Here is an 18,321-nt window from a genome sequence, read left to right on the forward strand (position 1 = left end):
GTCTATGTGTTTGGTTCTTCCATGATATTTGGGATCCTTAGCATAGGCAAGTGCTGACATACTATCACAATGAATTGTCATAAGATCATTAATTGTTGTGACCACATTCAAATGCTGTAAGAATCGCCTCAACCAAACTGCCTCTTGCACTGCTGTTGAGCATGTTATATACTCAGCCTCCATAGTAGTAAAGCTATACAAGGTTGCTTTTTGCTACTCCAAGTAATCGCTCCATTATTGAGCAAAAATGCATATCCTGTCATGGATTTGCGCTCGTCTATGTCACTACCCCAATCAGCATCACTGTAACCAACTAAACGCAAATCTTTACCTTGATAGCAAAGTGCATAATCCATTGTTCCCTTGAGGTATCTGAGTATTCTCTTTACTGCTTTCCAGTGAGTAAGTCCTGAATTTGATTGGAATATGCTAATTAACCCAATAGCATAACATATATCTGGTCGAGTACACATCGTAGCGTACATTAGACTACCCACGGCACTAGAATATGGAACTCGAGATATCTTTTCCTTTTCTTCTTGAGTTTTAGGACTCATTTCAAGATTCAAGGGTTCGCCCTTAAAAACAGGAGTGTCAATGGGTTTGTAGTTATGCAGTTGGAAGCGATCAAGAATCCTTTTGATGTAAGTTTGTTGTGACAAACTCAAAAGTTTCTTTGAACGATCCGTACAAATTTAACTCCAAGAATATAATCTGCTTCACCCATGTCCTTCATCTTGAAAGTAGAGGACAACCATCCTTTAGTGGCGACAATCATGTTTTTATCATTTCCTGCCAATAAAATGTCATCAACATACAAAGAAAGGATTACAAAAATTCCTTGGATCGTTTCACATACACGCAATGATCTTCTTCAATCATCTTAAATCCATTAGAAATAATGGTTTGATGAAATCTTAGATACCATTGCCTAGATGATTGTTTTAAACCATAAATGGATCGTTTGAGCTTACAAACTTTGCGCTCTTTTCCTTTAGCTACAAAACCAATAGGTTGATCCATATATATTTCCTCATCTAGTTCTCCGTTGGGAAATGTAGTTTTAACATCCATTTGGAATAATTCTAAATCCAAATGTGCGACAATGGCAAGGATCGTGCGAATGGAGGCAAACCTTACTACTGGAGAGAAGGTTTCCTCATAGTCAACACCCTCATTTTGGGTGTAACCCTTCGCTACAAGGCGTGCCTTATACCTTTCAATTGAACCATCTGCCTTACGCTTGATCTTTAAGACCCATTTGTTTCCGATGGCATTGCGTCCTGGCGGAAGATCTACCAGATCCTGGACCTGGTTAGTCCTCATTGACTCTATTTCTTCATTCATTGCTTTTATCCACTCATTACTAGCTGGAGATGAGATAGCCTCATGGTATGACCTAGGCTCATCATCATCTTGCGAAGCAACCATGAAAGCATCACCTTCAATCTCAAAGTGTCATCGAGGGATTTTTTCACGTTCGCTTCTACGCAATTGAGGTTCTTGTGAATCCTCTTCTAGTGGTATGCTCCCACTAGGCAGCAAGTCACTCCCACTGTCCCTAGGAGATTGGGAAATTTCTTCCTCATTCTCCACTAGGCTACTTGGAGCATCTCCCTCTTGATCCACTAATTCATAGAGTTCCAAATCTTTATTAACCTCACCCCTGCTAGGGTATTCATTCTCAATGAAATCGACATCTCGTGACTCTATTTCAGTCACTCTTTTATCGGGTTGTTCACCTATCAACACGTAACCCGTCGAACCCCAAGGTCGTAGATTATTCAAATTGGGCTTTTCACCGATCCATAACTCGTACGGTGTGGAAGGTACTGATTTTGAGGGCACTCAATTAAGAATGTAGGCTGCAGTCATAAGTGCATCTCCCCAATAGGATATTGGTAGGTTTGCTTGTGCCATCATTGACCTAATCATTTCTAGCAGAGTTCGATTTCTCCTTTCTGCCACACCATTTTGTTGTGGCGTACGAGGCATCGTTAGCTGCCATTTGATTCCTTTTTCTTCACATAGCACTTTAAGTTGCTCAGATAGATACTCGCATCCACGGTCAGTTCTAAGAGATTTGATGCTCTTGTCTAATTGGTTCTCAACCAAATTCATATAATGCCTAAAGCAATTCAAAGCTTCAGACTTATGGGAGATTAAGTAGACATGACCATATCGCGTGTAATCATCAATAAATGTGATGAAGTAGGAACCACCATGCCTTGCCCTCATATTCATTGGGCCACAAATGTCTGGGTGAATTAATTGCAATGGGAAAGATGCCCTAGTGGCTTTTCCAAATGGTTTTCTTTTTGACTTTCCCATAAGACAATGTTCACATGTGGGCAATGACATTTTAGCGAGTGGGTCTATAAGACCTTCTCTAGCCAATCTTTTCATTCTATCTTGCCCTATATGGCCTAATCTAGCATGCCATAATATAGAATCATCATAAACATTATCTCTAGAAGTCAACAAAGCAATTGTATTATCGTAATATAAATTATTGATGTCCAAAACCATAAAACCATTAGAAACAAAGCCACAACCATAGTAATGTGTACCTGAAAATATCTTTACACCCATATTCTTGAAATCAATCTCAAACCCTAATCTAAACAACTGATTAACTGATAGCAGATTTCGCTAAACTTCAGGAGCATACAAAACATCATGGAGTAACAAAGTGCGCCCTCGTCGCAAATCCAGTTTGTAAGTACCAATGCCTAGTACATCCACACTAGATCCGTTCCCCATGTATAATCTTCGGCTCCCAATTGGTAGGCAACGATACTCCACGTACCCCGTACGTTCTCTAGCTACATGTTCGGTTGCTGCTGAATCTACAGTCCATTCAGAAGAAGAATCAACAACCATAAAGTAACATAAATACCATGAGACATGAAACTAGGGAGTACCTTCTTCGGCTCAGTGCATTCACGAGCGAAGTGTCCTTTCTTGCCACAATTAAAGCAGTTCAACTTAGATTTGTCTTTCTTCCCACCACGCTTACCTCTCCTGTGTTTTAGATTCAGTCATATTAGCAGATGCTTCAGGTTTAGCAACCACTAGGCGCTCAGCCTCTAGCTCAAGATGACGCACTACATCCACGAATGTTTTAATATTTTCGTTGTGCATCATGTTTTGGCTCATATTTTCCCAAGATTTTGGAAGAGAACGAATGACAACTTGGACCTGCTGTTCATCAGTCAGATTGTTTCCAGCGACTTTAAGCTCGCGAATCATAGAAGACATCACTCTCAAATGCTGCTTCATTGTATGATTATAGTGCATTGAGTATGAGTCAAACTTCATTGTTAATCCGTGCAGCCTAGTAGTCGAAGTGCCTCCATATCTCAACTTGAGGGCTTCCCACATGTCATGGGCAGTTTGACACTCTTCAAATTCGCCTATAAGATTGTTGCTCATGCTGCTTAACAATGTGAAGCGCGCAGAACGATCTTTCTTGAGCCAACTCTCATAGGCATCAAGATCGCGTTGATGTTGAGGAGTGTCCCCTCGTTGAAGAGCAGTCATGGATTGGGTTAGGGTCTCCAAGACCTCTTGTTCATTCAAGACATATCGGATCTTTCGATGCCAAATGTCATAATTATCCCCATCCAATTTCTCTCCTTTATTTAAATCAGCAATAATACTCTTAGAGGCCATTTTCACTACATTTAAAACGAGAGGAATATTATTATTATTATGTACACACATTTACAAATTTTGCCGCGCTAATCCAAATAAAATAAAATAATTTATGCACAAGTCGCGAGATCGAAAATTCGCTAAGCTCTTAATCATCTCTCGCGCCACAAGTACCCATTATCATATTTAATTTGATTTTCACGCAAAACCACATAAGGGAGGAGAAATATATTCAACTCAACCTAACTCCCACTATTTAAATTAATTCTAGGCAACATAAATATCATGCCAAGAATAAATTCAATGTCATCATTTTAGGGGCTATACATGCTTTAAAAAAAATTATCTCAACAAATTTTAAAAGAGTAAGCATGCATTTCATTTCTCCAAAGAAATAACTATGGATTTTGATATACAATTCTTATATAAAAATAAATCCATAAAAAAAAATTACTACCACCCCAAACAATTTCACATGCATGCCAATATTAAACATAACATACAAAAAAAAAATATTTAACATGCAATCTTTTCAACAAATGAATTTTCATTCATTTTATGCATATGTGTTATTGTATTATAAATAAGGAAGAGGATTTCACAGCAAAGAGGATTCTTTAGCCCTTTGTGCTTACCACTCTTTCTAAATGGCATGGGTTCAAACCCTCATGCCTTTATTTTCCTTCACTGAATGCGCACGCGTGGACAGCAAACTTTCAGTGAAAAAAAATGTTACCAAAATCTGCAGGCAAGGGGAATCGAAACAGGGCCATAGTAATTATAGAAATGCCGCTTGACCATCAGGCCAGAGCCGCCTCTGGAGAAGATGCAACGATTCAATTTTATAAACGGTTATCTATAGAACATTGAACCAGGCCTTCTTCAACCTCTTAAAACCCAACTATCACCCTATTTCCAGATTCACGTTCAATCTTAAATCCTCCAAATCTCTCTCATTACAGGTCTGCTTTTCGCATTTCATATGTCAAATTAACCCTTATGACAAGTATAATCTAACCATATGAAAAATTAACGCATTTGATGATAATCAATTATCAGAAAAATAAAAACAAAGTTTCATGTTCTTCAAATAAGAATGTGTATATCTCTCAACATACATGTCCAATCATCACCAAATTTTGTGGGTATGTTCATATGAATGTTCTTTACAACATATATAAATTTGGTGGTCTAATTCCTTCATTTTCGAAATTTGCCATTAAAGGCCATATATTAACGAAAATGATATATGAATCAGAAACTTGGTTTCATTGCAATTTCTCATGTATAAGAAAAATATTTATACAGCCATACATACAATGAGAAACACTCAGAACCTGACTCTGATACCAATGTTGAGTAAACATAAACATAAAAAAATATAGAGTTCTATGTGTGTACCTTTCTTCTAGAACTGACAAATAAGGATCTTTGGTGAGTGTTCTACAATGTATAGTGATGCCTCTCAAGTACAAATTTGAAAAAACTCAACGGTGGTGTTTTATTACAAGAACAAAACACATATGCCCACAACCTAAATGCTCTTTGATGTTGGAGAATAGAAGAGAGAATTGAGAGAGATTCTGTATTTCTGATTCTGAAAATGCTTGAAATGAAAATCTGTGTTTTAACTTCCATCCATGGGTTATTTATAAACAACCAAAAGACATAACTCTTAGCTATGGAAGTTACTAATTCCAAGAGATACAACTCTTGGTTTTATATGGACCAACTCCGCCAAAAGACATAACTCTTGGCTATGGAAGTTACTAATTCCAAGAGATACAACTCTTGGTTTTATATGGACCAACTCCACTGTGGGTATATTAAGGTCCAATTACTAACAGACTGCTTCAGTTATATTTGACTGGGGAAATGTCAAATTTGTTGACCAAACTGGGATCTCGGAGGAACCTTCAAAAAGGAGTAGATTGCCATTTTCTGAGAGGTAAAGTCTTGAGGAAGATGGGTGAGACAAAGGGTTTTCTCTATTTGCTACCCAAACAATTTCCTCATGAAACCTTTTATACCATATGCCCAGGTAGATTTTTGATGAAGTGTCTGGTTTGAAGAAACTGAGCTCAAAAGTGCCACCTTTAGATACTATGGTCTCTCTCTTTGAATGAGAGAGAGTGAACTGGTGAAAGGGTATCAGCAGCTATGGAGAAGCATGCTCTGTAATAAGACAGGATTGAAAGCAGAGCAAATAAGAGCCATGGCTGGTGATTAGTCGTCATGCCACCCATCTCTCTCTAACTTGCAGTACCGCAGTTAGTAATTACAGAAAAATGCAATACGGGAAGAAGGAAAAGGAGCAACAAACAAGAAGAAAGAAAATAATACAAAGAAGAGCTCCAGGGAGTGTATCTATAAGATTTGTGACCCGCAGCCCATTCAGATTAGCTTTCTGATTGGCTTGCCTCCAAGAAGTAGCGCAGGCATGAAAACAGACTTTCCTTATGAGAAAGTTCACTTCCATGTACCGATTTTGAACATCACTTCAGCACAAATTTCTCCAACGGCTAAAACAGAAAGATCGATTATACAACATTTATTTTCTCTTTGAAATACTTGCACTATTTTTTGAACAATTTCCTCCTCTGTCAGTTGTTGAATTTGTGTCCATCATATTCCATCTTTGGTAAACTCTGGCAGTGAAGGGGCTACGATTTTGGGAAAAAGAGAGATAAATCTCACAAGGCGATAGATATGGTCTCAAACGAGAAGGAAAAACCTAATGTATATATATATATAGAGTCCTGCTATTTGGCTGTCAAGAGTCAGACAAATCTGCCAAAATCTAATGTGACTTTATTAAAAAAAAAAAAAAAAAAATTGTAGAAAAATCTCTCTCTTCCTAGTTCTGCTAGATTTTTTTTTTTTTTTTTGGTTAAATTTTTATGAGTTAATATTTAGTTTCTAATGCCTCAAAATTTATTTTTGGATTTAAAACTAAAACCTAGAGGTGGAAGATTAACCCTTTAGAGATAATATCACTTAAAATGAATTTTATCATCCTAAATTTAGTGCTAATACTTCAAATTTGAATTTCTCTTTAATATTTCTCTTTCTTCAATTTAAAAACCAAATTAAAAAAAAAAAAAAAAAAGTGTCTAACGCGGGAAATCTCAACTCATATATATATATATTGTACAAGGGGCTATAACCACATCTGTAGCGCCCAAGATTTAAAATTGTTATTTAAGAGATTACTTTGATGATGAATATTATTTTAATATTAATACTAGGTAAGAATATTTATTATTGAGGAAAATATGATATTTAATGATCTATATATATATATATATATCGTACAAGGGGCTACAACCACATCTGAAGCCAGAGACGGAGGGAGGGGGGACTGGTTGGGGCCATGGTCTCCCCCCCCTTCCTCAAAAACAATATTACCGATTATTGAAATTGCTATAGCTAGCTTCCAAAAAGTCTCTATAATTAATACACGTTTGCAATGACGTTGCTTACACATAAAGAGGGAGGGAGGGAGGGGGGGCCGACTGGGGCCATGGTCCCTTCCCCCTCTCACTTCTTCAAAAAAGATATTTTAAGGAGTAAAAAAAAAAAAAAAATTATGGTCCCCCCCAAAAATAAATTGATAGGTCTCGGTTCCCCCAACTCACCTCCACCGGTTGGTTCATACTTCTTAGGTTAATTATGAGGTTTTCTTTTGGTTAATTTTTCGTTGGCTTGGAAATTTAGTTAAGAATCTGAAAAGTTTTTTATTTTTATTTTTTTTCCTTCTTAGATTGGCTATCGGCTTGGAAACTTGGAAATTCCTGTTGCTACTTGGAAATTTCTATGTTTTTTGCTATTGTTATTATCTTTATGTATGTATGTAAATCTTAGATCTTTTCTTTGTGAGGATTCTGGTCCTTGATTTGGTATGGCCATATAAGAATTTTTGATGGGTTATTATAACTAATGCCATTGAGAAATCTCTAGTTTCTCTTTGAGTTTTTGTTCCATCCATTGAATTTCAAATTTGAAATCATAATGATTTAGAGAATTTTTTATTAGGTCCAAATTTGGGGGAATTTTAGTAAGAAGCTAAATTCCTAAAATTAACTAGGGGCTTTTGTGTGTAGTGGATTTGTTAGATTAATGGGTTTAAAGCTTTAATTTCACTATTGTTTATAGTATGGACATAAACCCGAATTTGTATGGTATGAATTAAATTAGGGCTTTTGGTATGTGAACACTAGGATTGCTAATTGGATGTGTTAATTACATTTAAAGTGTTAATTAACCTTATACTTTCATGAATTCAATGAAAATTGATGCCCATGGGGTTTAGGTTCTAATATGTCATATTACAATCATATTGATTATTGTATGTGAATATGAGTATTATAAATTTGGGGTAAGTTGTTAGATCAATGGAATAAGAAGAAAATAATAATTATAGGGTTAAAGTGTAATGTTTAACTTAAAGTCTATGTGATGATTATGTTATTCATGTGAGTTTGTTCGTTGTTAACCTACACATATTTTTTCTTTATTTTCTAAAGACTCAAAATGATCATGTAAATTTATTTGTAGATGATGAGAAAGTCAAATACAATACTCGACTATTTCAAAAGAAAAAATGCACAAAATTTATTGGAGTTTGATCCTGGATTGTGTGTCACTTATGAGAATATCATGTTAATCAACGAGGTGCAAAATAACTCAACGCAGGTCGCACTTTTTGAGATTAGTACTCTAAGCTCAATTCCTAATCTAAGTGGTCTTGTAATTTAGATATTATGGTTATTAAATATTGAGAATATTGTTTGTTAGAATTTAGACATTTAAATATTGGAGAGTATGACACAATTCTAACCTCAATTCCCCATTGTATTTAAGTACCAATGACACAATTCTAAGCTCAATTCCCCATTGTATTTAAGTACTAGTGATTAGAAAAAGAAGAAAAAAATAAAAAAAAAGTACTAGTTCGTTACATGCTGCCAAAAAAAAAAAAAAAAAATTGCTTTGGTCCCCACCCATAAAACTTCCTGGCTCCATCCTTGTGACTGTAGCGCCCTAGATTTAAAATTCTTATTTAAAGAGATTACTTTGATGATGAATATTATTTTAATATTAATACTAGGTAAGAATATTTATTATTGAGGAAAATATGATTTTTAATGATAAATATTCTTACCTACAATTAATATATATATATATATATATATATATATATATATCGTAAAGGGGCTACAACCACATCTGTAGTGCTCCGGATTTAAAATTTTTATTTAAAGAGGTTACTTTGATGATGAATATTATTTTAATATTAATACTAAGAATATTTATTATTGAGGAAAATATGATTTTATATGAATATTATACGAAATAGTACGAGAGATTGGTAGATGGAATAGTGAATGAAACTGAGAGATGGAATAATGGATGGAATTGGATAAATTTATGAGATTTTATGAATATTGATTGATACTTTGACAGTATGAACATTGAAGGGTAATGGGTCTTCTTTGGCGTCACGACATGGCTGGACCAGAATCGTGGAGCAAAGTGTATGAGAGTATCCAAAACCTTGACTCCACCTGCTCCATTATTTTTCTTCTCTCCCTCAAATTTCTTCACAGCACCCCCACCCTTCCAACCACTCCACCTTCTCCCATTTCTTTTTTATTTTCTTATTCCCCAATTTTCCCAACGTCACGTTTCTTTTCTCCTTATCTTTTCTTTTTATTTTTTTATTTTTGTCACGTAAGTAAAAGTTGAGTATTAGATAAGACTGAATTGAGCCCCTATCATAAGTTAGGTTTAAAATATTAAGTTGATGTATGATTGAATTAGTTGTTTACATTCTATCTCTTACATGAATACACATGAAAAGAAATAAGCCAGATTTCAGATTTCAACGCTTTTAAATAGGTGGGGAAAGAAATCAATAACAGATAATCTTTTAAAGACACCAGAAGTTGTTGGCAACATTTATATATAGTATCCTGTAAGAACTTACAAATTCTATCTTAAAAGTATTACTGGCAACAAAAGTAAAATGAGTGAACTAAGACAACATTTAGTGACAAGTATATGTAGCATACCAATTCACATGCATACAAATTAGGCTGAAAAGATTGCTTCTCCAACATTTCTTTTATTTGATATAGGAATTAATCATCGGGCTTCCATTACTGAAATAGTTACACTATTTTTGGAGCAATTTTCTGCACTGTCAACTGTTGAATTTGTGTCCATCATATTTCGGCCTGTGAAAAACGCTGGTTGCTTAGGTGTTGGTAGAGGTGCATGTTCATTGCTAATCATTGAGATTACATTAGACATGGTAGGTCGATCAATCGTGCTTTCTTGGACACAGCGAAGGCCAGTGTTAATCAATCTCAACATAAGAGAAGTGGAAGAAGGATATCTTATTGTTGGCTCCATCAAGTCCAAACTTAGATCATCTCTCCACAACTCCCAAGCCTAGTTTCATTTCAAGTAAGACTAAATTTAATTAAAACTAATAGCATTTTAATTTAAAAGATTATTGTAAAACATGAGGAATTTGGGAGAGTATAGAAGATGCATACATATCTAAGAAGATTGAGTGACTCGTTGTTATAGAAGCTAGTGTTCTTTTTGCCGCTCACAATCTCTAACACCAATACTCCAAAGCTAAACACATCAGACTTTGTTGAGTACAAACCATGCATAGCATATTCGGGAGACATATAGCCACTACATTCCAAAATTTAGTAAACAGACCTATCAGTAGCTTGCTCAATGAATTTAGCTGGGAATTGAAAATATCAAATGTAAAACAAGTTCCATACTTACTAAGTTCCAACAATTCGGTTTGTGTTTGCTTGTGTTTCATTGCCTCCAACTATTTGAGCCATGCCAAAATCTGATATTTTTGGATTCATTTCACTATCCAAGAGAATGTTACTAGGTTTTAGATCTCTATGTATGATTCGTAACCTTGAATATTGATGAAGATAAAGAAGCCCTTGAGCGATCCCTTCAATAATGCGTATGCGTGTCTCCCAGCCTAACATTTTTTTCTTGGTTGGATCTATTTAAATAGTACAACCAAGGAAATTAGTACTTAGGAACCTAAAAACGTATGACAGGCAAAAATATACCCATATAAGATACATACATCAGCATGCACTCACCAAAAAGGTAGAAGTCCAAACTTTTATTGGGCATGTACTCATATATTAATATCTTTTCATCTCGCTCGATACAACAACCTAAGAGTCTGACAAGATTTCTATGCTGGAGTTTTGCAATTAGTATTGTCTCATTTCTAAACTCCTCAATTCCCTGTCCAGATCTTTTTGAAAGCATCTTCACTGCAATTTCTTGTTCTCTAAGTAATTTTCCTTAAAAAGGAGAACCATAAAATCTTTAAACTTACATGAAGGTTTACCATTAATGTACGTTTTATTAATAGTGTTCAAAGCACATTCATCGGGAAATTGTAACGTACCTTGTAGACAGGTCCAAAACCTCATTCTCCAAGTTTATTCACAGCTGAAAAATTATTTGTTGTAGCTAATACACTCTCATAACTGAATAGTGGTAACTCAGCATCCTTCTTCTCTTGTTTCTTCGTATTATTTTCGGTGTTCATTCCATCATTGATTGCATGGCGTTCAGTATCAAAATCAAATAATAGTAGATTATTACTTGATGGGCTCTCTCCTGTTTGATCTAAAATGATAAGAATTTGTCACTATACATGGAAATGTAGTGTTTGGTAAGAGAAAATCAATTGAGCAATGCCAGTATCTAAAGGTAAGTAAGTTTATTTAGTCATTTCCATAAATAAGTACTAATAATTTAGTAATTCTTTCCCATTTTAGCGAAATGATCAAAGAACTGCAAAGCTCCTTCCGGAAGACAATATGGTGAAGCTTGTGGGGATCCATCACCAACTAATGGAAGTAATTAGAACAAGGACTTTCCTAAGAACAAGGACTTGTGACAATTTTCTTATCTTAATCTGATTAAGGTAGACTTCCTTGTAATTTCTTGAAGTGATTTCTATGTACGGTTAGAACATTTACATGCATTTACCTTTTCGTTTGATCCTTTCCTTGCATGAAAAGCAAATTGAGAGGCATAAGATAAGCCCTGTTGTAGGGAGCAGCACAGCTACCCATACTTCCCATTTTTTTCCTGATTATAATGTAAATAATCACTATTAGCTCAACCATAATAGAGAATTAAGTATTAGTTCAGAATGAAAGATAACATATATAATTAAGTATTAGCTCAACCATACTTCTCATTTCACTCATCCTACCTTTGGTACTTGGATCTGGATACTCATCAGCAGCAAGTCTGAGGTAGATATCTTGTCCAATCTCGCCACCATATGGAAGTTGCTGTAAGTTCAAAAGTGCTCCTTCCCATATCATACACCCACTCCTATTATAAGCATAAGCCGTGCAAGAACAATTTTCCATGCAAGCCAATTCACATCTTCTAGCATTCAAGGCCAAATATGCTTTCGAATAAACAGGTAATCGCATGTTTGGTATTTTCATGAACCAAACATGCGAATAACAACAATAAAACAGCGGATATGTAATTCTAGATCTTGAGTCTATTAATGATCTGAGAATTCTTCTCAAAATATAAAGTTTATCTATGATTTCAAGAAAAAATATGAAGAAAACTCACTTATGAGTAATTCTTAATCAACATAATCAATAATAAACAACAATTGTTTTCTCTGGAGGCTATAAGCATATATTTCTAACCTAAAACCCTAAACTTAATAAAAAATGACATAAATACCCCCCAAACCCTAAACCTAATAAAATAACGAAATAAACACTCTCAAAACCTAACCCTAATAAAATAACAACATAAAGTCGGTTTAGAAAATAAAACAGCTACGCAATCTGCATCATTCTCCCCTTGTTGGAGAGAATTCGTCCTCGAATTCAGCCGGTTATTTCCACGGTCCGTTGGATGCCCAGTCAACTCATTCCACTCGCTGTTCCTCAAGATCAAGACAAGGTAACATCCCACAATAAATGTGACACTTCTCATCATCGAAGTACCTCGATATTTATCATGAAATCCCCACATACCTCTTTCTGTGTAGACTTTTCATGCTTCTCTCGTGCTTTGCTTTTCCCACAAGCCATGAGAATCCCCAAAAAACTCATAAAGACCCTTTCAATCTTTGACAGAAAAGTCTTATCCACCATATAGATCTCATCACAATTTTGGTTAGAATAATTTGATAAAATAGCATCTATCCCAATGAAATCAACATAAGTCAACTGGCTCAACACTAAAATCGAAGAATTTATCTTCGGGGCTCTTATCAGGCACATGATACGTAGAATTGCAGTCAAAAACTGCAAAACTATCTGAAAGATTTACCTCTTCCAAGGGTTCCTCTTCTTCATGAAAATTGCAAAACTATCTGAAAGATTTACCTCTTCCAAGGGTTCCTCTTCTTCATGAAAAATTGCGATACTTTTTGAAAGGTTTACCTCTTTCACTTGTTCCCCCAATTCTTCAAGCTTTTTAGGACTCTTGATGTCGTGCGGATGATTAGGAACATTTGACCCTGGCACCAAATCAAGTTGATGTTGAATATGTCACAGTGATGGTACCGCTTTCGATAATTCTGCTTGGACCACGTCGACAAATCTTCCCAACAGCTCCTTTATCAGCCCCATTACCACTCCCTTGATGCCGCTTTCTGTGTCCGTCAACTCTTGCTTGGCTACAAAGGATTGACCATCCCCTTGTGAAAGTTTTGGCTCCGCCCATGGGCTATGTAGCAACGTCAATCTGGTTTTACACAACATGAAGCTGTACGTTTCTTTGTTTCATCATGGATAGCAGCTTGATCATCTTGCCACGGCTTGCCCAATAATAGGTGAGACGTCTCTATGTCAACCACATCACACTGTATAGTATCTTTATATTTAGCTCCAATGGAAAAGGACACTAGGCAACATTTAGAAACCGTTACCTCGTTTCCTTTTGTGAGCCACTCCAATTGATAGGGAGTAGGATGTCTCTTGGTCTCAAGCCCCAATTTGCGAACTGCTTCCTCCAAGACTATATTCTCATGACTCCTTGGATCAATGATAAGCTTGGCCCCCTTGCCTCCCGTGATGCATATAGTTTGAAATGGTCGGCACATACCTTTAATGTATCAGGACACCGAACGACACTTGATCTCTGCCCCCTCCTTAGGCACCAACTCTGCCATCTTCCTAGGTACTTCTTTTTGTGGAAATTTTATATTTCCTTCTGCCACCATGAACTCTTTGGGTTGCAAGCAACCTTGGAATTCCGGTGTATCGAGTTTGAGTCTACTCACCTGCTAATTGGCATGAGCTTGTGCAAAGTGCTGACGTTCCGGCGTTCGGTGCTTCGTACACAGGTTCTAGATCCATTCCCATTGTGACAACACCAGTCGGATACTTGGGTAGTGAGGTCTTCAATTTGATCCCTCATAGACCTGAATCGATCCTCCTTGTATTGCCACTACTCAGCGTTAGATTTGCCTTCCGCCTCCGTGAATCGCGGTCTTGGTTGGCGACGACAACCATTCAGCCGAACGATTGCCGTTTGCTCCCTACGTGCTGCATCCGTGCACACGTGCACCTCGTTCATGTCTGCGAAGCGGTTGCTCCTTCCCATTCATAGAAAGCAACTAACCTCTGATACCAACTGATGCAGCGCGACTTAGTGGGCTGCAGCGGAGAATAACAATAAAGCAGCGGATATGCAATTCTAGATCTTGAATCTATCAATGATCTGAGAATTCTTCTCAAAATATAGAGTCTATCTATGATTTCAATGAAAAATATGAAGAAAACTCACCTATGAGTAATTTTTATTCAACATAATCATAAACAACAATTGTTTTCTTTGGAGGCTATAAGCATATATTTATTGCTTAAAACCCTAAACCTAATAAAATATTACATAAATACCCCCAAAACCCTAAACCTAATAAAATAACGAAATAAAGACTCTCAAAACCCTAACCCTAATAAAATAACAACATAAAGTCGGTTTAGAAAATAAAACAAACTGATGGCTACGCAATCTGCATCAGTGAGTATTGAGTCCCACATTGAGGAAGAATAAACAAAATAAGTAGCTAATATATGTAAGTAAATTCAAACCCATAAACTTAAGCTTTAGGGACATCATATGTGATTCTCTTCTTAACAAATTGGTATCAGAGCTATGGTTCAGCTTCTGCTTAAATGAGTGTCTTGGTCTTTAACGCATTTGGTTTGGCTTCAGTAAAGAGTGTGAATGGCTCTTGGAGCAAAGTTGTGTTTGGTGATATGCAATTGATGCAATTCTTGTACGCTCACTCTTTGATTTGTAAATGACTTAGACGCAAGGAAAGAGTTATTAGGTGAGTGTGGAAGATACTCATGTATGAAGGTAGATTTGTTGTAAGTGCATGTATGCGTGTTGAGTACCATGTTGAGGAAAAACAAATAAAATGAGTAGTTAATATATATTAGTTCATGGCTACAAACTCATAAACTTAAGTTTTTGGGTTTAAGTGGTATCTAATCATGTATATATTAATGTGCTATTGTAGACTTCCTAGGTGCTTCTCTCCCTAACACTAATAAAAAGGATTTGTCATGGTTTTCTTGTCTTAGATTAAGCTAGCTAGACTTCTTAGTAACTTTTTGAAAGTGATTCCTATGTATGCTTAATTAAAATATTTACACTTACATGTGCTTTTGAGCTTTCCTTTGCTTGAGCACCAAAAGAAGAGGTATAAGATAAGCACCGTTGCAAAGACCAGCACAAGTACCCATAATTTCCAATTTTTGCCTGATTATGATGACAAGAATCACTATTAGCTCAAGTACCATATCAGAGAATGAAGTATTGGATCAAAAAGTAAGAGAATGCAATTAAGGATTAGCTAACCATACTTTTCATTTCACTCATCTTGCCTTTGGTACTTGGATCTAGATGCTCATCAATAGCAAGTCTAAGATAGATATCTTGTTCAATTTCTCCACCATTTGAGTGCTGCTGTAAGTTCAAAAGTGCTCCTTCCCATATCATACACCCACTCCTATTATAAGCATAAGCCGTGCAAGAACAATTTTCCATGCATGCCAATTCACATCTACTAGCGTTCACGTACGGCCAAATATGCTTTCGAATAAACAGGCAATTGCATGTTTGATATTTTTAGGAACCATCTTTTTTGGCATTATTCTCACATTGCAAATCAGATTTCCTCACACACCCCCTGACCAATCATTTAGTCTGGTGTCTTCCATGGAAAATGGTTCAAAACCTTTAAGACATTCACAGGGGCTCGAGAAATTCTCACGATACACGCCAAATGCACCACACAAAGCATAGACTGATGGTTCCGCCGGTTGAGACCAAAATCTAGTCAATGCCGAAGGGCCAGAAAGCCACGACCATAGCTGGAGATGTCCTATAGAGTCCATCACATATTTAGAACGGTGAGAAGGATTATAATGAGAATAAGTAAAATACCTACCATTTTCATTTGACACAAAACTGACGTTGTAGATATGATTCAATCCCATCTCAGGAATGAAGGCAAAGCTGGAAGAAGTTCCATTCCAAAGTCCAAAACTCCAATAGATTTGGGATCTGTTCCACTCTAAGCAAATTTGATTGCTTCCATTTGGGCCCAACCCAAACAAGAACACACCAGGTGATGGATCTTCTGAATTTTTCCATGAAATGAGCTGCTGTGGTTTCCCAGTAATCTTTTCGACCCCAAGCTTCGCACCTGGCAGCAATATGGTTGCATGGTCAAAACTCTGCCAAAATATAGTAGACGTGTTCCGCCTATCTCTCAAAACAAAATTTCCATCATCACCAAGTACTGCTTCTGTTAAATTTGACCCAGGAAATGTCAAATTTGTCGACCAAACTGGGATTTTGGAGGAACCTTGAAACAGGAGTAGATTGCCATCTTAATTCTGAGAGGATTAGTATTGAGGAAGATGGGTGACACAAAGGGTTTTCCCTATTTGCTACCAAACCCTCCATTGCCCGTCTGAACCTTCAAGAAAAAATAAACTAAAAAATGGACTTTTTAGGCCAAAATCCAAGTTACCACTAAACACTTTATAAAAATAATAATAATAATAGAAAATCTTTGTTGATTCAATCTAAAAAAAATAAAAAATCTATAAAAGAGGTCTCTCCCAACATTTAAAGAAAAAAAAAACAAAAACAAATTGAAAAAAGTACATATACCCCTACCACTCCATTGTCAATTTCTCTTAAATTATTAATTGCCTCAATATCCCTCTTAAAGTACTGACAAAATATTAATATCCCCCAAGGCCAGCGAAAAAAAAAAAGGCAAAAATACATCATCCTCAACAGCAAATTCTTACAATTAAGCAAAATTTCAATAACTTGAGCTCAAGAAAACCAGCAAACCTTCCTCTGCCACAAAATCCTCAACAGCAACAAAACGAGAACCAGAAGCAGAAGCAAATAGGCCTCTTTTAAACAACTACGGGCAGGAGACAGATTAACCATGCAGCTCCCACCATACTTTCTGCAACAATTTTTTTTTTTTTCTCTTTTTTTTCCCTTTTTTTTTTTTAGTTCAATGGATTTCCAAATTTCACATCATTTCTATATATGTATACCTTCATGTATTGTAAACTGCCGAGCTCCAAGCCAAGTTTACATACCACTGCTCTCAAACTTTTACCCTGCCATTCTCCAATACATTTTCTTACAATATCCTCCCAAAAATATCCCTAAAAAAAAAAAAGAAAAAACATAGAAGAAGGAAAAACTAAAAACTTAAAAACTGAAATATATATATATATATATAAATATATAAACGCTCTATCTAAACACGGCGGCGGATCAAAGTTGAACACTGTACTTTGTATCCGACATAATCACGCTCTGGACAGACTAGTTTCGAAATGGATGTTGAAGTCAATTTGCCAACTGAAATTCTCCATAGGATCTGCTTTTTCTTGCAGTGGAGAAAAAAAGGCGGTGACTAAATTGAACTGGACATGTTCATTGCACCGAAAGAGGTGCCGTGAATCAAGGAGATGGGGGATCAACGGTCCCACACGGATCTAAATTTTTGAAGGATTTGGCTTGTATGCATATCTGCGGTAGTATATTTTGATGGCCCAGATGTTATCAATGGGTTTTTAACCCAAAAAAGTAACGCGTTTTTTCCGTCTATTTTCTTCCGTGAAACCGTCCAAAACAGATCTCTATTTTTTCTCTCCACTCTGCAAGTCGACCACTTTAGTGCAACACGGCTGTGATGCTTCCTGAGTCATGGACACATGATAGGCAAAGTTTGAAGAGATGAAGGGAACTGAAGAAATGATGGAGCTTTTGTCTGTTGCTGACTGTGCTAGGTCTTGCCGTGGTAATTAAGCTAAAGACGACCACAGGGATGAAAGAAACATCTGGGTTTGGCTTCAATTGCTATATATATAGTTGATGCTAGTGTTAGGTTTCATGGATGCCATAGGAAAGAAGTAGGCAAGAGAGAGCAGGGACTCATCTCTGTCTCTTTGGAAACACCAAATGGAGACGGCTTGAAATTCAAAGGGAATTAAATTCAGCTAAGAGAGACCACCACCCCACCACCCCCCCCCCCGGCTCATCTCTGTCTCTTTGGAA

At 36.4% G+C, this 18,321-nt stretch overlaps 1 protein-coding gene, 1 long non-coding RNA gene and 1 pseudogene across 2 annotated transcripts in view; all 3 read right to left on the reverse strand.

Moving 5' to 3' along the window:
- Positions 1–9,804: 9,804 nt before the first annotated feature.
- On the reverse strand, positions 9,805–11,269 carry LOC132170348 (G-type lectin S-receptor-like serine/threonine-protein kinase At4g03230; annotated as a pseudogene).
- A 29-nt stretch (positions 11,270–11,298) lies between these two features.
- LOC132177670 (uncharacterized) lies at positions 11,299–12,052 on the reverse strand. Its single transcript, XR_009439789.1, has 3 exons — positions 11,945–12,052; positions 11,716–11,817; positions 11,299–11,349 (listed from the first exon to the last, which is right to left on the reverse strand). It is a non-coding gene; the product is annotated as an uncharacterized LOC132177670 (long non-coding RNA).
- A 3,850-nt stretch (positions 12,053–15,902) lies between these two features.
- The window catches only part of LOC132170357 (G-type lectin S-receptor-like serine/threonine-protein kinase B120), a 9,379-nt gene continuing 6,960 nt past the window's right edge, over positions 15,903–18,321 (reverse strand). The window contains exons 10-12 of the mRNA XM_059581312.1: positions 17,310–17,423; positions 17,095–17,170; positions 15,903–16,594 (exon numbers count right to left, since the gene is read on the reverse strand). Of these exons, the coding sequence (XP_059437295.1) occupies positions 15,903–16,594; positions 17,095–17,170; positions 17,310–17,423 (882 nt within the window). The remainder of the gene's footprint in view (positions 16,595–17,094; positions 17,171–17,309; positions 17,424–18,321) is intronic.

Source organism: Corylus avellana, chromosome ca1 (genome assembly GCF_901000735.1).
Source record: "Corylus avellana chromosome ca1, CavTom2PMs-1.0".
NCBI classification, from domain to species: domain Eukaryota; kingdom Viridiplantae; phylum Streptophyta; class Magnoliopsida; order Fagales; family Betulaceae; genus Corylus; species Corylus avellana.